Source organism: Salmo salar, chromosome 09, assembly GCF_965601325.2.
Source record: "Salmo salar chromosome 09, fSalSal1, whole genome shotgun sequence".
In the NCBI taxonomy this organism is placed as follows: Eukaryota; Metazoa; Chordata; class Actinopteri; order Salmoniformes; family Salmonidae; genus Salmo; species Salmo salar.
The window spans coordinates 15,862,357-15,885,310 of record NC_138299.1 but is presented as its reverse complement, the minus strand read 5'-3'; the positions used below and the strand labels follow the sequence as shown (position 1 = coordinate 15,885,310).

General features: G+C 42.2%; 1 protein-coding gene across 1 annotated transcript in view; it reads right to left on the bottom strand.

The window, feature by feature from the left end:
* Positions 1 to 22,610, bottom strand: part of LOC106610770 (filamin-A-interacting protein 1) — a 33,690-nt gene extending 11,080 nt beyond the window's left edge. Inside the window, exons 1-4 of the mRNA XM_014210326.3 lie at positions 22,306 to 22,610; positions 6,339 to 6,633; positions 5,777 to 5,947; positions 5,330 to 5,508 (exon numbers count right to left, since the gene is read on the bottom strand). Of these exons, the coding sequence (XP_014065801.1) occupies positions 5,330 to 5,508; positions 5,777 to 5,947; positions 6,339 to 6,626 (638 nt within the window). The 5' untranslated portion in view covers positions 6,627 to 6,633; positions 22,306 to 22,610. The remainder of the gene's footprint in view (positions 1 to 5,329; positions 5,509 to 5,776; positions 5,948 to 6,338; positions 6,634 to 22,305) is intronic.
* Positions 22,611 to 22,954: the final 344 nt, after the last annotated feature.

Here is a 22,954-nt window from a genome sequence, read left to right as displayed (position 1 = left end):
CGGGAGGCCCCAGTATTCTCCAGTATTTCCACACAATTCTTTAGTAAGCACTAATCAATCGAGGGATACTACAGTGTATAGTATAAAATTCTATAGTATACTCCAAAAGTCTATAGTAAGCACTAAACGATTGAGGGATACTACAGTGTGGAATATAGGATTCTAAAGTATACTGGTTTACTACAGAATTCTATAGAAATCTATAGTAAGTACTATAGTATTTAATAGTAAACTGTAGTATTTTTTTATGTGGGTAGCCTGTGATCAATCTCCTAATACTCCTCCCTATAGACAGGAAATTATCTGGTCAGACAGGAAGCTATAAACTCAGTGGTATAGGAGAGTTGACGGTGAGTCTGTCTGCTGTAGTGTCACCTTGGGAGAAGTGGATCAGTGGTCTGCTCTGTGTAAACTGACGTATAATGGGGAAAACAGATTGGGATGAGCCAGTTCCGCTCCCAGGAGGAGACTCTGTAACGAGTCAGATGTATAGAAAGACAGGAACCCTGAAAATGCTTTTCTGAGGTGCTGAACGATATGGTGACCATGTGGATCAGTACAGAGCAGGGTTCCCCAACTGAATTTGGCCTGCAGGCAGTTTTATTCCGGCCGCCAAATTTTCTGAGCAACTGTATTTTTTTGTGGTAGATTTTTTGGGGGGTGCACATAAAAGACTGTAAAAACACCAGGAAATCAGGCCCAAGTGATCTTAATTTTCGAAATCTGTTGCCAAGTATTCCCACGCATAATAAAGAGACACGTGATCGTATACAAATTGTATGCAAATGTAGCCAGGTTGGAAATTATTGTTTTAGTCAAATATTATATCTGTTTAGGCTTCTTGCGGTCAATTTGCAGTCTGCAAATTATTTGTAATTATGTTCTGGCCCCCGATCATCCGCTCAAGAAAAAAATGTGGCTGCATCTAGTTGATGATCCCTGGTATATAGACAGTAGGCCTAGTACTCTAAACCTTACAGACAAACAAACGTCTATCTTCACCACAACAAACACAATTAAGGGCAATGTAATTCACTATCCCTTAACAGTGGATCATAGTTGACCTCAATACAGAGGATACGTTAAATTCAAGATTATAGTAGTGAAGATTCTTAGTTAATGCTGTGAGTTTATGAGCATCTGTTCCACTCAAAAACCCACTGCAAAGTCAGATTACCACCATGGCTGGCTACTGTACAGAGGATCACCCAGCCTCCACTTGATCTTCATACATACTGTACTTACACGTCCATACATTACTGACACCTAAGCAATCAGCACTCTAAAATTACCCTCAAGCAAAGGTCACAGGCATGATGTCACTGTCAATGGGGCCTACAGCAGCGAGGTCACACGAGAGAGAAGTCACACCTGACCTGCAGTTGTAAAATAGTGCTCCTATCTCCCTGGAGACCCAGTCAGTCAAGAGGGAGTAACTGTGGTAAAAAAGGCTACTTGAGACCCTGCCAGACCAATCAGAGGTGTAACAATGTCCTCAGGAGCCCCTTATATGATTTAAGGCCAAGTTAGACTCCAACAAGGAGCAGCATTGACCTTTTAACAACCAGACTATACTTTAATGAAGTTAGTTCACCAGCATGACAGGTTATGTGCCACACAGCCTGCTAGTGTGTAAGGAAACATGGGTGGAATGGTATCAGCTCTGATTGGGCATAGATTCAGGATGGTAGGTGTCCAGTTACATTCCAAGTGATTGTAACTTTCATAATGACTTGGTCTATATGTAATTGAAGAGTTTCTTTCCAAAAAGCTATATATCTGTTTTCAGAAATGCTGGTCAATTAGATTTTATTGTTTAAAGAAATTATGAAAGAGATTGGTGTGTTTTTTCAAATATCTAATCATGGCATGTTCAATGACAGACATTTGATTTTGTTATTTGTTTAAAATCTATCACTTGATGGTTTCATTTCAGAGAGACAAATAATCATGTTTTTTTCTCAAAATGCTTTCTATCCACCTCACTCTCAGATAAATAAGTAGTACTGCTAGATTTTACATTCAAATGTAATAAATAACTACATGTTTAATAAATACCTGTACAAATGATACATTTGTGACCTCAATATTTAAACCATGTTTAAAAAGAATGAGATCTGTATATAAAACATTTACATTTGACATTTTAGTCATTTAGCAGATGCTCTTACCCAGAGTGACTTGCAGTTAGTGCATTCATCTAAAGATAGCTACAGTAGGAGAGACAACCACATATCACAGTTAAATAAACAAGATTTGAACATTCCATTCCAGCTAAACAATGGATATATCGCCTTGGACAAAAAAAATATACATTTTCATATACATCTAACATCTATTAATAAAAAATCTGACAACAGTCATATTTTACACACACATGAAGGTACCCATAAGCAATCATTTCTGATGAAAAACACAAATGTGAAAAGTTGGTGGATATGCTATAGCATTTGTCCTCACAACCTAAACAGGAGATACTCCTGAACTCGCTTGACCACTTCTTCAGGAGAAATCAACAGTGGGTCCCTAAGAAAACAGATTTTCACGATGGAACAACATTTCAATCATCTTGTGTTTCCATGAGGAATGTAGTTGGAGGCGCAGCAGCTTGTATGTGTCAGGGGCCTGTGGATTGAAGCTAACACTGCCTGTCAAAACAAAGCCTTCGACTGTAATCCCTGCTCTTGAGGGGGAAAAGCATTACAGTAAGTGCTCAGCATGATCTATACAGTATGGCCCAATCCCAAATCAACCCCTAGACCCTAGGCCCTATGCACTTGTGGATATCGGAGAGGACTTGATGGGTCTTAGCAAATTGCTTACACCTATCAAATCCTCTCAGATATCCACAGGTGAATATGCCATAGGGTCTATGGGTTGATTTGGGAATGGGCCTACTTCTCATTGGCATTGTGCTAACAGAAGGGCACTAGAAGAGCGGCTAAGCAAGGTTGAGCTACTTTAAAGCACACAATGTGTGGAGCACAAGGCGGTGTCATTTGATCACAATGACATCTAGTGGTATTAAATGCCTATCTTATGAATACTTGTGTCAACCACAACAACTGGCTTCTATTTCTTCATTCACAACATACTATATGTGTAATAGAGTGAGTGTAAATATAGTGCACTGTATCACTGAATATCTGCGGTTTTATATAAAGAAAACACTCGGGAATCTGAGATATTTCTTCCTTTAATCATGCACATACTTTTCTATGCCAAATAAAGATTTTATTTTCCCCTCTGAGTGAGTGATTAGGGCTGTTGGCTATAAGTCGTGAGTATAGTTCGTAACCGCTTCTCTCCAAATTCCTTCAGTAGTTTGGTGTAAAAGACCCTATAGGTGTTTTCATTTTTCTCCTTTCACACTCACACACGCTAGTGAGATATCTGAATGAACAGGTGTGAGATGGATGGACATTGCTCCCACCTCGCACTGACAGACGGAAACATCAAAACAGTGGCGACCCTCTACCTGGCATGGGAGTGTGTGTGTCTCAAGGCCAGGGGAATGTGGGCTCAGCCAGTGCTGATAGGAGAGTTAAAACACACAGCTGTTGGCACTAAGAGGAGGTTGTGGAGGGCAGGCTGAACACTGGCCAACCAGGACAGCGAAACAACCTGGCAGAGGAGGTCACCGCTAACACTTACAGTAAGACAAACTGGAGGTACAGTAGACCTACCTAGTGAAAACTGTAAACCTGTTAACCCCAACAACCATCTCAGGTTTGGATTAAACCATTATAGTTCATATCCGCCTTCCATGCTTTTAGAATGAAAGTCACTGTTCACTCATACTGTGCAAACTGTACATAGCTAGCACCTGATGAAGCCCTCCCACTGACTTTATCTGCTTCGCTAAGGGTGGTTAAGGCTTTCATCAGACCGTCTGAAGGTTCATTAAAGGGAGGTCCTGGGGTTGTTATCTCTCTCCAAAAGGGAATGGAACCTGTTGCCTGAGGTTAGGCATGTTTAGGGTCAACCTCAGTCAGGTGTCAAACAAACACAACCTGGGCAAATTTCAGGTTCAAGTTTGTTGTAATGAACCCAATCAATGTACAGTACTTCATTGCCATCTCCTTCTCTCCTCTTTCTCCCTCCTTCTCTGAGGCTTCTTCCACTGTCTGATGGCGGCTCTTCTGACAGTGATGTAGCCTTCATGGCATGTCTCCTGAGTTGTCCAATAGAAGCAAAGGAGAAGGGGCTGTGAAAGGGGCTGTGGAGCAGTGAGGGTACAGTGGTCTGGGAGATGCTGTTTGATGTTTTATAGCTTATGAAACACAGCTGGGGCTCCACTCTGGCCTGTGGCCTGCAGATGACTTGGTGTGGGGAACATATACACACACTGGTGCACGCACACACTCGTGCACGCACGCAGGTTGACTGTATACAGTACACACTTGCACACACACACACGCACTCACGCAAACACACAGCTTAGCTATAGCACATCATTTATAAACCTGAGTAAATGGTCCGTGTCCAGAGGCGGCTGGTACTGCACAGTAACCCTTAGCACAAGAGAACAGTTAACACTGTGCAATGGCCCTTTATACTGCTGCTGGAGCCAAAGGAACTGCGTGGAGTTTATGGGCATAGAGGATATCCATGCGTCCATTGAGCACAGGGCCAAGGGCAAGCACTAGTCGCTGCACTGGGAAGCAACAAGTCTGCTAAAGTGAGCTGGCCCTCTGTCTTTACAGGTCCTAGCCATATGATAGGTGTCATACAGTATAAGCCGTGATGATCAGTGTCAATGGGAGTCACAGAGTTGGGTCATGGTTCCGCAAAGGCATGGTGAGGTACTGCCAGCACACACTGGTCAGATGAACTCACTCATCCCTCTGTGTGAGTAGTTTAATCAGTGAGCAGGTCTCACAGGGATGGGGCCTCTCTCTCATGCATGTTGCCTCATCACTAACTCCGTTTTTTTTTTAACCTTTATTTAACTAGGCAGGTCAGTTAAGAACAAATTCTTATTTTTAATGACGGCCTAGGAACAGTGGGTTAACTGTCTTGTTCAGGAGCAGAACGACAGATTTTTACCTTTCGGTTACTAGTCCAACGCTCTAACCACTAGGCTACCCGCCTCCCCTTATGCCTCATTGCTGAGTAATAGCAACTTCTAAAACGTTTTCTTACTTCCATTCTTTCAGTTTTGGGTCCCCAAAAAATTTACTTACATATAATAATATAGGCCATTTGGCTGGCGCTTTTATCCAAAGCGACTTACAGTCATGCGTGCATACATTCGACTTACGGGTGGTGTGGGAATTGAAGCCAATAGCCCGTCTACAGAGCCCCTCCCTTTTTCTCATCCTCTCACCTCTCTCTTTCCTGCTCCAGTAGGTTAGTGAAGTCATCACTCTTGCTCATGTAGTCAGTGTGTTTGCGTTTCTCATTGTCCAGCTCGTGCACGGTGCGCCGGTGACACTTCTCAACCAATAGAAGCTGTTCCAGCATGCGCCGGTACGTGTCCTTGTGTTTCTCCTGTAGATGGTCCAGCTGAGACACACACACAACACAGAATCTTATGAGACTGTTACTCTGAGAGACTGTTACTATTCAGTCAACTACTGCACTTAAGTCTTGTTGACCTACGCATCCTTACTGTAAAACTAAGAAATTGTTAGAATAATGCAAAAAAATATAAAATAAAGAATAATCTTCAACCAGATTTGTCTGTATGAAGAAAGAAAAAAACAATACTACAGTCAATAAATGTTATAAGCACTTCCTAAGGTTAATAAGTATCTGTCAGTAGGTGACTAACTTCAGCCATTGGCCTCTGGTAGACATTGCCATTGTGTGTCCGGATGGTGGTGAGAAGGCTGTCTCTCTGTAAGGCCTGGAGGGCTGTGGTAGGAGCTGCAGAACCATAGTGGGACTCCAGAGTCTTCCGTGTCTTCTCAGTCTTCAGCACACAGATAACATCCTCCATCGCCTGGGGGTTACACAAATAAAAACGTACAATGTTAGTACTCTGGAAAAAACATGCAATTGTTTATTAGGATCTCCTTTAGCCCACCAACGGACAACTCTTCCAAGTCCTTAATTGCATGTTTTAAAACAGCATTTAGACACGTTTTCTCTGTGTTAGTACCAACAACAGCCACTAGAGAGAGCTGTAATGTAGAGAAATTCTAAATAAATTGTAATTTTGGACTATAGTATTGTGAGGGTTTACAATAAAATCATGGTAATACGTTCCACCTAGTGGATAATACAAGTAAACAACATCCCAGCTGACAAGATTTGTGGTTCCTCCAACAGTTAACTATAAAGATATGTACAATATGAGCGTATGGTAGTTTATCAACATGAGTGAGACTCACCTGAACCTCACATTCCATGACACCTAGCAGCCTCAGAAGGTCCTCTTTAGTAAAGTTGATGATTCCCAGTCTTTGGTCACTAGTCCCTGAGCTGTCCTCAGTTGACTTCTCTATGTCAGAGACCACCAACCCCTCCACTTCCTCATTGTTTGGTTGAACTTTGACCTTTAGGCTCTTTATAGGTGCATGCAGATTTACTTCCTCTTCTTGGTTAATGTCATGCGTTGCCTGGGGAACCCTCAGTACTCCATTGGCTGGGCTTTCCACCCCACTCCTCTTGGATCTCATCCTCTACCTGTGCAGAGAAAAATAACAGAGAGGAAATCATATTTTAATCCTGTGCTCTGCTCTACCTGTGCAGCAATGAATACAAATGAAGGAAAATGTCAACTAAATAATCAATATACTTAATGTCAACAGAATCAGTGCAAACATAGAGGGAGTTAGAGAGAGAGAGAGAGAGAGAGAGAGAGAGAGAGAGAGAGAGAGAGAGAGAGAGAGAGAGAGAGAGAGAGAGAGAGAGAGAGAGAGAGAGAGAGAGAGAGAGGGAGGGAGATCCTGGACTACATCCTACTCCGATTGTAGACACATCACTTACAGTCAGTTTAAGGGCCTTGAAAACGAATCTTCATACCCCTCCTCCCCTTCCTCTACCTTTCTCACCCACTTCTATTCAATGACAGGAGGCACACAGGCTGAATTAGAGCTACATGAGGAAGTGTACAGTATTATCAGGTGTAATATCTCGGTTAACCCAGAGCTAAAGTCTCATGTAATTGGTCAGCTGCTCTATGAAGTTCTGCGCCCATACATGTTAAGAGAAGAGATGAAGAGATGCTACAACCAGGAGCGGAACCGGAACGAGGCACTCCACCCTCGCGCTTCGCAAGTTACGAGTAAGTCTATAGGCCGAATGCCCTCTCCCCTTCCGAAATTCTTAAGAATCTGTACACCTGCGAAATCGTGATTTATCCATATAACCAGTGACGAAAAACCCAAGCACCGGATCTACTGCTGCTCTTCAGCTATCAGTGCCGATAGTATAAAGACAGATCTATGGTATAATTTATGTTTACGTAGTCTGTATACGAGATCATCAGGTGTAAAGTCAACCATAACAGTACTCCAAGGCAGCATGTCCTTCGTCTGTCATTCCTCTAATCTATACGAGCTCAGCCAAATATTCAACATGCAAAATCACTCAACAGGGTGTGTGTGTTTCTGACGTGCCCTGTTCTTTCACAGAGGCCGTATCTCATGCTGGGTGGTGACACTTTGAATGGGAGGACACTGGAAAATATGCAACACCCCTGGGTGTTTGGCCTGTTTTGTCATGCAAATCAGAACAAAATCTGGGATCCAACTCAAAAAGAAACACAGGCCTATAAACTATGTTGGCATATGCATCATATTATGAAGTAAGACCAGTATGGGAACTTTTAGAGTTACATTGCATTCATGTTCTGTTGAGTCATCCCTGTGTCCATTGGGGTCAAGTGCACTGCACACAATGTAGGTAATCAGTGCATGTGTATGTATGCGTGTGCATGCACGTGTGTTAAAACTTCTTAAAACCTCATCGAGCTTCTCTCCTCACCCCTGAAGGAGTTGTGATTAATGGAACAACTACAGACCCTGATATTGAGAGTGTTCTTTCTGTAATCAAGTTCTGGCACAGTATGACATCAGTACTTTTAATTATTTACAGATAAGGAACAAATCCCCTGTACCTCCCAGGTGATGTCATACGACCCCTGACCCATGACTCATGCTCTGAGCCGTCCTGAGCTGAGTGAGATCACAGAACTGACACTCATTCTCGCTTCCCGCAACCGCTCCACGGCTGTCTCTGCTCTGAGATCAGTTAGAGGTTCAATTAGATGTGCGACCCGCCTCCATCTGCAGGTTAACCACCTCCCTGGGACCTTTGAAACAACGCAATCCGGCACCAGAACAGCACAACAGTGGGACTGTGAACATCAATAAAGAACAGTCTAACTCGTTGTAACCTCAATGAAAACAAGATGTTCGATAGGAAAGTTATGAGACTGGGAGCAAACCAGGACAGCACAAATGACTGTATGTACAGTACCAGTCAAAGGTTTGGACACACCTACTCATTCAAGGGTTTTTCTTTATTTTTACTATTTTCTACATTGTAGAAGAATAGTGAAGACATCAGAACTATGAAATAACACATATGGAACCACGTAGACACCAAAAATGTCACGTCTGCTCCCGCTCTTCCCTCCCCTGGCGCTTGAGGGCGCCAGGCTGCCCTGCATCACACACTCCTACCGTCCATTACACACAGCTGCTTTCCCTCGTCATGCGCATCAGCAATATTGGACTCACCTGGACTCACTCATCGCCTGTTTATTTCCTCCACTATATTTGTCAGTTTCCCTTGCTCTGTTCCCTGCTGCTGCATTCATTGTTTTTGTTTGTGTTACTCGTTTGCTGAAGCTGTTCCTGTCTCGTTCCCTTTCCGTTCTATATTAAATGTTTGACTCCCCGTACCTGCTTCGTCTCTCCAGCGTCATCCCATGTGACAAAAAAAGTGTTAAATCAAAATATATGTTATATTTGAGATTCTTCAAAGTAGCCACCCTTCGCCTTGATGACAGCTTTGCACACTCTCTGCATTCTCTCAACCAGCTTCATGAGGTAGTCACCTGGAATGCATTTCAATTAAAAGGTGTGCCTTGTTAAAAGTTAATTTGTGGAATTTCTTTCCTTCTTAACACATTGGAGCCAATCAGTTGTGACAAGGTAGGGGTGGTATATGTGTTGTATATGTGTTGTGACAAGGTAGGGGTGGTATACAGAAGATAGCCCTATTTGGTAAAAGACCAAGTCCATATCATTATCAAGGCTCAGGCTAAGACCCAGATGCAGGTGGATAGTACGAGTCTCAGAGTTTATTATAGTACAAGGTGCAGGCAAAGAGTCGTAATCCAAATCAGAGTCAGGCAGGTACAGGACGGCAGGCAGGATCAGGGTCAGGACAGGCAGAAAGGTCAGAACTGGGAAAAAGAAAAAAAAGAAAAACCCTTGAATGAGTAGGTGTGTCCAAACTTTTGACTGGTACTTGTATGTGTGAGGTACAGGGTTTTGACAGCGGTTCACTGGAGGTTTCAGTTCACTGCTCAGGGACAATGCTTATCTTCCTCTTTAGTAGTGGTCTGACTCTAAGAACGCTGATCAGAATGACTTAATGACGTCTGAAACCAATATACAATACTTTAATCTTCACAGTAATGCTCAGTAAAGCCACTCTATCCAAACACTGGGGTGAGATGCCCTGCCTTGTTGAGTCACGCAGCTTCTGACCAACACTTCTAACACACTCAAATAGTGATCAGCGTTGCCGTGCAAACATGAGTGGTAGTTGAAAATTATGTTGGCCTACAGTAGTTGGCCTACAGCGGCTCTCACCTGACCACACATGCTTATGTGGCTTTTGTCTGGTTTAAAAATAGAGTTAAGAGAGGGTGTAAGAGGTCAGAGGGGAATCAGACACAATCAATGCTGACCATATCTTGAGTGCTCATACTTCTCCCATAAATTTCAAATTTCAAAGTACATGCATACTTCCAGTTCTATAACTATGCAACAGCTTTTTAGAGTAAAGTATCACTTCTCCCTAGTCTCTCTGGCGTGCATCTTCCATTTAACTATGGATAAACACTTCAGCTCCAACTTCTGGCTCCTTTGGCTTCCACCTATGATTCCAAACTCCAAGAACAATATTATTTTTCCTCCAGCACAGTTTAATTAAACCGTTTCTTATTCCCACATTTCCGTGGGTATTGTGTAATACTGTCAGCTGGGACATGCATTACTTTGATTCAGTAGTAATGAGCTGATTGGGAGTTGAGCTGTGAAAAGCCCAACATTCACAAGGAACTGAGGTTAGATAGATAACAGACTGGACACTGTTGATTGACCAGGATCAGGATATTGATCTATTACTCCAACTTCACCAAGGCGTAATGATAACAAGACCTTCTCTATACCCTTAACTCCCTCCAACATTGTGTTTTCTATAAACATTTCTATCAGATTCTTACAGGATGACCCTAAATGTCAGCGTAATGGTTTGCAACTGCTGTGATTAAAGTAGATTCTTAGCGGGCAAATGGGGATTCTAAAGGCACCTGGCCTCGAAGCCTCACATTCCATTCCTGCATGTTGCATTCCCTCCTTCCCTGATGGGAGAGGGAGCTGATCAAATGGACAATGAGCCCTCTCTGGGCACCCCTGACCAGAATTCCCACACGTCCATGGAATCCAAGTCATCTGTAGTATGTTACTGTGTGACTGCCTGCATCAAAAACCCAAGCTCCCTCTGATGAGAAGGCCAGGGCCTAATGATCTGTGGGGCCAGTGGAGGCCTGGGACTAAAGTTAGGTTGGGTCCCCATGTCTACTCCCACATAGCCAGCCAGACCCTGGCAGTCATGACCAGCTGTCACTCAGGGTACACACATGCTCCTGGTCAATGCTGTAGAAAAATGATCCCCATCACTTTAGCCGTGTTTTATCTGCGGTGCGTGCAGCAGACTTAGGGGGAGTCCCACCACTTTAGATTGGGACACAACATACTGGTCAAATGATCATTAAAAAAGTAACAAAGTTTGGCTACAGCTCCACCACATACTGTACATACAATCCAAATTTCGACCACAACGTGTGTGAACATGCTGTGAAATAAACAAACTTAGTTGGAGAGCCTGATTGAGCCAGTGGATATGATCTCCTTCCCAGACCTCTCTAGCGTTGGTGTTGTTTGTGTGAGGCCTGTACCTCCTCTGCCAGTGCCAGCGCCAGCGCTCCTCCAGAGGTTCTTCGCAGACTGCATAGCCGAATGGTCCTTATTAGGCCTGTAATGTCAGCAATGGTAAGTAGATAGCTCCTACTCCCTGAGACACTAGTGCCAGCAGCTGCCGGAATTCCAGGGACCCTCCAAAGTCTTTGGAAAAATCAATAGTTTGATTTGGGGAGTTTGATATATCCACGCTATGAATCCAACTTGACTAAATATGGGCTGGGAACTGTGCCTCAGCACGAAGGAGTTTGGCAATGTACCACGCCTGCAGACACTTATAAAATGCAATGAGATCCCAAGGCTCTTCCATCTTAACAAGGAAAACATGACCTCGCCAGAAAATACCAGAATTTCAATGAACGGATATTTCAATCAAACTTGACTCGTGAATGTGGAAGAAATTGCCTAGAATCAAATATTAGTATTACAGTTTTTACAAGTCCCACTCCCTATTTCCCATGTAGTGGTACAAATTGGTCTGTCTCAGCTTTCTGCAGACACATTCCTTTGCAGACAAGCAATGACCTTTGAGGTCCTAACAGACGTGTTCCAGAGACAAATTTAGTTAAACTGAAGAGTGATGACGTCTGTTGTCGGTTGAGACAGCTGATCACACTTACATTATACACATTTCTCGTTGATTGATGTCATAGCATTACATTACACGTGGAAATTCTGTTTATTTCACTTGGAATTTCTTAAAAGTTCAGAGATGATGGTCCCTGCTGACATTTTGTATTTGTATTTATTAAGGATTGCCTTTAGCTGCTGCCAAGGCTACTCTTCCTGGGGTCTAAACAAGATTAACAAGAAAAATGTGTATATAATAGAGCACATGATCACCACTACTATACCACTACATATCTACAATACAACATGTATAATACCACAATACAACAATATTGCAACATTACAATGTATGTTTGTGTAGAGTGTGTGTTAGCGTGTGTGCGTATGTGTGTGTGCCTGTTTGTGTGTGTCTCTTCACAGTCCGCGTTGTTCCATAACATTTAGTTTTATATGTTTTTTAAATCTGATTTTACTGCTCGCTTGAGTTACTTGATGTGGAATAGAGTTCATTGTAGTCATCATCCCTGTCTTGTTGGCTACTTTACATACATATTGACATGGTACATCTAGTGATCTACTTCTATTTATACTCTGCATCAATATTTCTTACGCCTGACATGTCATCCTGCCAGAGCAATGTACATTTCCCTACCAGGTTTCAACTCATAGTATCCCCTTCATCATCACAGTCTTCTGATTACGTTGGTTCAATTTAGAGGTTCCACCATTAGCAAACACGGGCTCTTCAACATGAGGACCACAGTGTCTTAACAGTGCCATGTGCAGTGCCTTTGGAAAGTATACAGACCCCTTGACTTTTTCCACATTTTGTTAAGTTACAGCCTTATTCTAAAATGGATTAAAATTATTTTTTTTTGCTTCATAAATCTACACACAACACCCTATAATGATAAAGCAAAATCTGTTTAAAAAACCCTGGAAAAATCACATTCACATAAGTATTCAGGCCCTTTACTCAGTACTTTGTTGAAGCACCTTTGGCAGCGTTACAGCCTCGAGTCTTCTTGGGTATGACACTACAAGCTTGGCACACCTGTATTTGGGGAGTTTCTCCCATTCTTCTCCGCAGATCCTCTCAAGCTCTGTTAGGTTGGATGGGGAGTGTCGCTGCACAGCTATTTTCAGGTCTCTCCAGAGATGTTCAATCGGGTTCAAGTCCGGGCTCTGGCTGGGCCACTCAAGGGCATTCAGAGACTTGTCCCAAAGCCCCTTCTGCGTTGTCTTGGCTGTGTGCTTAGAGTCGTTGTCCTGTTGGAAGGTATACCTTCACCTCAAGGATCTCTCTGCACTTTGCTCCATTCATCTTTTCCTCAATCCTGACTAGTCTCCCAGTCCCTGCTGGTGAAAAACATCCCCACAGCATGATGCTGCCACCCCCATGCTTCACTGTAGGGATGGTGCCAGGTTTCTTCCAGACCTGACATTGGCATTAAGGCCAAAAAGTTCAATCTTGGTTTCATCAGACCAGAGAATCTTATTTCTTATCGTCTCAGAGTCTTTAGGTGCCTTTTGGCAAACTCCAAGTGGGCTGTCATGTGCCTTTTACTGAGGAGTGGCTTCCGTCTGGCCACTCTACCATAAAGGCCTGATAAGTGGAGTGCTGCAGAGATGGTTGTCTTTTGGAAGGTTCTCCCATCTCCACAGAGGAACTCTGAAGCTCTGTCAGAGTCAAGGCCCTTCTCCCCCGATTTCTCAGTGTGGCCGGGCAAACAGCTCTAGGAGGAGTCTTGGTTCCAAACTTCTTCCTTTGAAGAATAATGGAGGCCACTGTGTTTTTGGGGACCTTAAATGCTGCAGATATTTTTTGGTACCCTTCCCCAGATCTGTGCTTCGATAAAATCCTGTCTCGGAGCTCTACGGACAACTCCTTTGAACTCATGGCTTGGTTTTTTGCTCTGACATGCACTGTCAACTGTTGGACCTTATATATACAGGTGTGTGCCTTTCCAAATTATGTTCAATCAATTGAGTTTACCGCAGGTGGACTCCAATCAAGTTGTAGAAACATCTCAAGGACGATCCATGGAAACCGGACACACCTGAGCCCAATTTCAGGTCTCATAGCAAAAGGTCTGAATACTTATGTAAATAAGGTATTTCTGTTTTTTATTTTGAATAGATTTGCAAAAAAAAATAAAAAATGTGCACATACAAGTATCTCCATATGTTCTGAACAAGAACTGTGCTGTTGGTTAAGGGCTTGTAAGTAAGCACTTCACAGTAAGGTCTACACCTGTTGTATTCGGCACATGTGATTTGATTGATTTGAAGTTTGCATGTGCTGCATCTCACAATAGATGTGATCTTCACAACTCTACTGTGCTGGGTAGCAACCCAATTCATTTGATCTATTGAGGGAGCATCATGGAGTAGGTTTACATAATCTGTAAATGAACACCAACCAATCAAGAGCCAAATTCCTTGAGTAACGTGACGTGATTGGATATAATGTTTAAAAGGAGATTCTGAGGAGCGTGGATCATGGGTCATGTTCAGGATGTTGCATAAAGGCCATAGAGTCTGCAAATTAGACATGGGTGAAGCACACTCAGATACAGTAGACTTACACACTAAATCATGAAGTCAGTCATTTCTCTGAAGTCTAAAATTAGAATTCCACTGAACCACTTCGGAATTCCACAGGCCCAGCCAGGTGGTCTCTGCATGAAGTTCCCTACAGTTCAAATGATAACTACAGTAAGTCTCTCTTCAAGGGAATTCGAAGTCTCCATACATGAACCTTTCAAAAGTTCAGCAGCCAGTTTCTTTGCATGAGTACTATTTCTAGCTAGAAGAGACGGCGAAGGTCAGTTGGAATAGGGTCAGAACCATTTGCAATGACCCAAGATACTGACGACCTATATAGATAAATACAGTACCAGTCAAAAGTTTCGACACACCTACTCATTCAAGGGTTTTTCTTTAATTTGACTATTTTCTACTTTGTAGAATAATAGTGAAGACATTAAAACTATGAAATAACACATGGAATCATGTAGTAACCAAACAAGTGTTAAACAAATCAAAATATATTTTATATTTGAGATTCTTCAAAGTAGCTACCCTTTGCCTTGCTTTGCATACTCTTGGCACTTTTTTGGTTACTACATGATTTAATATGTGTTATTTCATAGTTTTGATGTCTTCACTATTATTCTACAATGTAGAATGTACAATTTCTTTAAAGATAAAGAAAAACCCTTGAATGAGTAGGTGTGTCCAAACTTTTGACTGGTACTGTATGTGACATACAGAAGGCTTAGGGTTCCTTTTAGATATCATATAGAAAGAGAGGACTTCTCCAGTCACAATATTAGTAGAATGTCATGTTGGTTCACAATGAGCTTTATCAAAGAGCAAAGACCACCAACTGCATGGCCATACAATTTATGCTGCTGAAGCACTGTGGTTTTTCTTCATACTTCAAAACATGGAAATGTAACCTGCATCCATTCTATGTAAAACCCAGGTCTGGGACACATTCTTTACATTCATGACTTAGGGTCTAGTGATGGGGTGATGGGGACAACATGGGTCGGGGACAGCTGTTGCTGAGTCTCCCCACCAGGTTTGAAGGCTGCACCACAGTGACCACTGGGAGAATAGTGACCAGCCCCAGCACCCTCTGTCTGGCCACAACCAGAGTCAGGGTCACTCCTCCAACTTCCCCCACTACCACAACACACTTCCTGTAGTCTGGCCCACCACCACAACACACTCCAGGCTGTATCACAACGGGCCGTGATTGGGAGTCCCATAGGGCGGCGCACAGATGGCCCTGCGTCGACCGGGTTAGGGTTTAGCTGTGGTAGGCCGTCATTGTAAATAAGAATTTGTTCTTAAAGGATCCGACCCTTTTTTTCAATTTCATCTAAAATGACACCCAAATCTAACTGCCTGTAGCTCAGGACCTGAAGCAAAGATATGCATATTCTTGAAACCATTTGAAAATAAACACTTTGAAGTTTGTGGAAATGTGACATTAATGTAGGAGAATATAACACATTAGATCTGCGTTTTTTTGTATTTTTTTGAAATGCAAGAGAAAGGCCATAATGTATTATTTGAGCCTAGGTGAAATTTAGACTTTGGCCACCAGATGACATCAGTGTATGTGAATCATTTTTGACAGATCCAATGAACCATTGCATTTCTGTTCAAAATGTTGTATCAACACTGGCCAAATGTGCCTAATTGGTTTATTAATACATTTTCAAGTTCATAACTGTGCACTCTCCTCAAACAATAGCATGGCATTCTTTCACTGTAATAGCTACTGTACATTGGACAGTTCAGTTAGATTAATACAAATGTAAGCTTTCTGCCAATATCAGATATGTCTATGTCCTGGGAAAATGTCTTGTTACTTACAACCTCATGTTAATCACATTATCCTACGTTAGCTCAACAGTCCTGTGGGGGACCCACTGATCCTGTAGAGGTTATCTGACTTGCCTAGTTAAATAATAGTTAAATAAATAAAAAATAAAATATTGGCAGTCTGGCCCACTCCCACAACCCACTATAGGCAGTCTGGCCCAGTGGCGGTCAGTGCAGTTTAAGATGAGGGAGGACCATTTTTGTTTTTTATGAGCATGGCCTTATTTCCTTTACAGCATATTGGATGACTTTCATTCATATTCCATTCACCCAGTTCAATGTAACAGTGATAAGTTTAGGGTACTACATGATTCTCAAATTTTCCCTATACCCATCATGAGGTTGCTACAACCTTGCCTATAAATGAACATTTACAACGTAGGTGCGCACAGGTCGAGAGACAAATTTGAGGTGACATTAGTCCAACAGTTACAAACAAGAATTTCTATTGGACAAATTCAGGTATGTTTATCCCTGTTACGTTCTGTTTGCTTCTGTTTAACAAATGTTTCTCAACAGAATCGGCTAAATGAATACACCCTGATCACACGTGAACAGAGTTCACTTTCATAACAGCCACAATGTATTCCTTTTCTTCCCTTCGCTTGTGGACTTTAATGCACAACAAATTAGCTGTATGTGACCAAGCGAAAAAGCCTTTCCAAGCCAAACCTCTACAAACAGCCTACATCGTTGTCACCATATTAGCTAAAGTAACGTCATAGTCAGCAAAGCTAATAGAACTAACGCGTTAGTAAACCCGCTACAATCATGCAGTAACGTTAGTGTACTGTCAGTAAGCATCCCTCTGTTGGAGCAGAGTGTTTCAGTAAGCTAAACTAGCTAGCTGCATTTGCTAGCTAAGTAAGTGAAACTGAAAGTAAAAAAAAATACAAACTCTCTATTTCTCTCTTGCTTCTCCTTCATTTTGGAAGAAATTCATTTGTTCAAAACTGTTCAATTATTGTCTATCTCTCTCTTTGAGTCAACTACTCACCACATTTTATAAACTGCAGTGCTAGCTAGCTGTAGCTTATGCTTTCAGTAATTCTCTGATCCTTTGATTGGGTGGACAACATGTCAGTTTATGCTGCAAGAGCTCTGATAGGCTGGAGGACGTCCTCCGGAAGTTGTCATAATTACTGTTTAAGTCTATGGATGGGTAGTGAGAACCGTGAGCCTTCTGGGTTTTGTATTGAAGTCAATGTACCCAGAGGAGGACAGAAGCTAGCTGTTGTCATGATTTCTGCCGAAGTCAATGCCCCTCCTTGCTCGGGTGGTGCTCGGCGGTCGACGTCACCTGTCTTCTAGCCATCATCGATCAGTTTTTCATTTTCCATTGGTTTTGTCTTGTCTTCCTACACACCTGTTTCCAATCCAATTAATCATGTTGTGTATTTAACGCACTGTTTCCCCTCATGTACTTGTCGGTGATTGTTTTGATGTTATGTTACGTGGGTTTGTGTATCGGGGTGCGACGGGTAATTTTACCCATTTATTTTGCTAATTGGTTTTGGAGTTGGTTTTGTTATTAAATACTCCATATTAACTAACTTGGTTTCTCCTGCGCCTGACTTCCCTGCCACCTACATACAAGAACATGACAGCTGTCCTCCGGTTACACCATGGTGCTACCCTACATAGTGCTGTTGAGGCTACTGTAGACCTTCTTTGCAAAATAGTGTTTTAATCAAATATTTGGTGACGTGATTATATTTAGTATAGTGTAATCTAAAAATTATAACTTTTTAAATGTTTTAAAATTGTCATTTTTATGAAATTCACTGAGGAGGATGGTCCTCCTCTTCTTCCTCTGGCCCAAACCCACAACACACTATAAGCAGAAACATGCCTTCTCAATGTCACAGGAGTGATGAGTTGGACCATTGAGTTGGCTACGTGAAGCAGACCTCTGTTGCCATTCATATGGTGAAAAAAATACATTTCAATATACACTGGACAAAAATATTAATGCAACATGTAAAGTGTTGGTCTGATGTTTCATGAGTTTAAATAAAATATCCCAGAAATGTTCTGTATGCACAAAAAGCTTACTTCTGTCAAATGTTGTGCAAAATGTGTTTACATCCTTGTTAGTGAGCATTTCTCCTTTGCCAAGATAATCTATCCACCTGACAGGTGTGGAATATCAAGAAGATGATTAAACAGGATGATCATTACAAAGGTGCACCTTGTGCTGGGGACAATAAAAAAATCACAACAATGCCACATATGTCTCAAGTTTTGACAGAGTGTGCAATTGGCATGCTGATTGCAGGAATATCCACCAGAGCTTTTGCCATAGAATGTAATGTTAATTTCTCTACCATAAGCCGCCGCCAACGTTGTTTTAGAGAATATGGCAGTACGTCCAATTGGCCTCACATCTGCAGACCCCATATAACCACGCCAGCCCAGGTCTTCCACATCCGGCTTAATCACCTGCGGGAACACCTGAAACAAGCCACCCGGACAGCTGATGAAACTGTGGGTTTGCACAACCAAAAACTGTCTGCAGAAACTGTCAGAAACCATCTCAGGGAAGTACATCTGCGTGCTAGTCTTACACACCAGGGTCTTGACCTGACTGCAGTTCGGTGTCGTAACTGACTTCAGTGGTCAAACGTTCACCTTCGATGGCCACTAGCACGCTGGAGCAGTGTGCTCTTCACGGATGAATCCCAGTTTCAACTGTACTGGGCAGATGGCAGACAGCGTGTATGGCGTCGTGTGGGCGAACGGTTTGCTGATGTCAACGTTGTGAACAGAGTGCCACCATGGTGACGATGGTGTTATGGTATGGGCAGGTATAAACTATGGGCAATGAACACAATTGCATTTTATCGATGGCAATTTGAATCCGCAGAGATACCATGACGAGATCCTGAGGCCTATTGTCGTGCCATTCATCCGCTGCCATCACCTCGTGTTTCAGCATGATAATGCACAGCCCCATATCGCAAGGATCTGTACACAATTCCTGGAAGCTGAAAATGTTCAGTTCTTCCATGGCCTGCATACTCACCAGACATGTCACCCATGTTTGGGATGCTCTGGATCGACATGTACGACAGCATGTTCCAGTTCCCGCCAATATCCAGAAACTTCGCATAGCCATTGAAGAGGAGTGGGACAACATTCCACAGTTCACAATCAACAGCCTGATCAACTCTACGCGTAGGAGATGTGTCACGCTGCATGAGGCAAATGGTGGTCACACCAGATACTGACTGGTTTTCTGATACACAGATGCATATCTCTTTTCCCAGTCATGTGAAATCAATAGATTAGGGCCTAATGAATTAATTACAATTTACTGATTTCCTTATATGAACTTTAACTCAGTAAAACCTTGAAATTGTTGCATGTTGCATTTATATATTTTTTCAATATCAATGGCAACAGTTTTATTTCAAATACATGTAGATACTGTACATTTGCATCTTTGCTAAAATGCATGTAAAGCCTTAAAATGCATTCCAGAGGTGTGTTGGATTTTTTTTTTAGGAATAGTTTCAACATATTAAAACGAGAGTTCAGTTCACATAACAGGGTTGACTTGTAAATTAATCACTAATCACCTGAATTTTTGGGGATGAGTGGGTTAAAATCTTCCTAGAAGTCACAGAGGGTATATAGCATTTTGGAACAAAACTCGTCAAATATGACTGTGAGATAGATTGGAATAGTGCAGGAGATTGTGTGTGTGCTCTATTCATTCTATTTCTATCTTCAACATGCAGTTCCAGATACAGCCCTGCCATTGGTTGAAAGCGGCCCATCTAATAGTTTCAGAAAGGTATCCACTTCCTGAGATCTGTATTCAAAAATTGTTTTTAAGTAGTTGCTTTCTCAGATCTGCATTAAAATAGTTTCGAAAAGTAGTCACTTTCTGAGATCTGTATTCAAATAGTTTTAAAAAGTAGTACTTTTTGGGATCTGTATTCAAATAGTTGTAGTCACCTCCAAAGTAACTATTTATTCCCCTGGAATAGTTACTTTCCCCAAAGCGTAGTTAAAACTGTAGTTATCCCAGGTCTGGTGCTGATGGCAGTGCACTGGACAGTGGACACATGCCCAGGGGATATAATCACCCCTTATGCACTCTCTATAACTAGAATATTGGATATGTTCTATCCAACAATCTAGACATTCCAAAGCCTAGTGCATGATGTACCCTGCAGTAACAGTACTGGATGTACATTCACTATTGTGCTGTGTTGTCTTCCACTGCTGATAGAGCTACATTACCTCACAGCTTAGCCATGTCCTTGTCATCTCAATGATCAGAAGGAAGTGATGCAATATCATAATTATTTAGTGACGTGAGATGCTCTGTGACAACGGCAAACTCAGTGGAAAGGGAAGCAGTTTGAGTAAGCTAGTGCCCTCTCTGCACCTGTGGCACTTGTATGATTTAGCTTGGTCTGTCTGACTTAATATCTCTTCAGACATTGTAAAACACAGGACCAGTTTTAATACTGTGTGTCACGGTTGTCGTAGGGTAAAGTGGACCAAGACGCAGCGGGGAAATGTGCACTCATCTTCTTTTATTTAAACGGACAAAGACGGTAAACCAAAATAAATACGTACACAAAAAAAAAAACACAACGACAAATAACAGGCCGGTAAGGCACAGAGCTATACACAGCACAATCTCCCACAAAACACTAAAACAAACACATACCTATATATAGGACTCTCAGAGGCAACTAGAAAACACCTGCCTCCAATTGAGAGTCCAATCCCCAATAAACTAAACATAGAAATATTAAGAACTAGACTAAACATAGAAATACATTAACATAGACCAGTGCCCAAAACCCAGAATAATAAATCAAATACACCACTAAACACACAACCACCCCGCACCACATAAAACAAATACCCTCTGCCACGTCCTGACCAAACTACAATAACAAAATAACCCCTAAACTGGTCAGGACGTGACACTGTGTCTGAATCTCACAGGTATGTGAATGAACTGTGGTGACCCCTGGAAGCAAAACGCTCACATGTGTAAAGTAAACTACTGACACAAACATTTGGAAAGGATCTCCTTATCCCTGACCTGGACAAAGTGCCAAAAATGTTCATGGCGGATATCTCGCTCTCCCCTCCTCCATGTATCTACCATGATATCATTAAGTGCTGGAGGACCACATCAGCTCGAGTGGGAAAAGCACAAGTATCTCTACTATCTCTCCCAGAGCTGGTCTGGATTAGGAGCATGACAGAGACAGATAGGTGCTGAGGAGATGAATGACAGTTAACCTAAAGTATGCCTGTACTGCACTCCCTTTAACCCTTTAAAAGAGAGATATGTTGCAGATTTCGTTTTGGCCCAGCTAGACAGTGTGATGTATGCCTTAACAAATGGATTACAGTTCATGAGAACCAAATGTACATGACTGTTCTGTGATTTATGGCATGGTGATAAATGAAATAATTGAACACCATTCAAATTAATTAATAACCAGGTAGAAAGTTGAGACCCTCTAGACAAGGTTCAGGGAAGAGATCTATTCCAAATGTAAACAGAGGAATCTGGATTAGCTGTTCCTTATCTACCAGCCTAAATATCTCAGGAGAACATAATTTGTCTGGATTACGTTGTCAGCTTGAAGTCCTCAGAAAGTTATTCTCACTAGTTAAATGCTAGAAGGGTTTCTCACACTGCTTTTACATAACAATGACAGAGGAATAAGTAGTGATTTATAGGAAATGCTAGAATAATGACTCTCTTTCCGGTGTGTGCTGTCACAGTGCCGTGTCTAGCTTCTTGCTAATGACCATTCTACCTCCTGAGAACAGTCAAAATACCTTTACTCTCTTAAAAAACATGTCATCAACTCAATGTGTTTTAATTCATGTGGACACCATGGATTTTAACCCACTCATCCTGCACAAAGCACGCAGCCATTTCCATTGAAATAGATGGTATTCCGACACACATTACTCCCTAACCTACAGTATATCAGTGGAGAACAGCACTGGCAAAGTCCAGCAACAGTAATAGTCTTCTCTGCATTTCAAACTCATAATACTAGAGCATTTCAGCTGATAAGCTTAGCTCCTGCCACGGCACGGGCAAATGGTTTAACTGTTTAGAGAGGAGAGACGCATGCTTTCACAACTTAATGCGCACTATGTAGAAGACAGTTACCTGTACTTTCTTGCCTGTTCTTTCTGGTCCCCAGGGTTAGGTTTGGAGTGGTGCTGAAGGTAATCCTACAGGAGACTCAGTCTGTCCTTCCGTATATGAATGTCCTCTGACGACCTCTTCTTATTCCTCTTCTCACTACTACTACTCATGCTCATCTGCCTTGTTACAGAGTGAATACCATCACAACGGACCAGCTCTGCTCTCTCATTTCTCCTCCTCTAGGATTCCAGGTCAAGAATAAAATGCTACAGCAAAGAGATCTGGGTCTCTCTCTCTCGCTCTACTCGCTTATCCACTCTCCCTACTCCCCTCTCTCATACACACATTCTCTTTACACTCTCCTCTCTCTCTCTCTCTCTCTCTCTCTCTCCCCTTTCTCTTTCTCTGTAAGTCAGCCAAGGAAATACACTCTTTGAGGAGTCAGTGAGGGAGTGCTTGTGACAGAGAGAGAATGGAAGGGAGTAAGGGTGAGGAAGTCTGTGTTTGAAAGGAGCCATTGCTCAGCAGGGAGAGAGAGGTGCAGCAGTATGATGTCCTTTGTCACATGTCCAGGTCTTTTCATTTACTCTTCCTTTGTCCCCAGTCTTTCGGTGTGTAGACGGAGGCTAAAGCATGGGTGTATATTTAACTACTCTGCAGCAGTCACTAG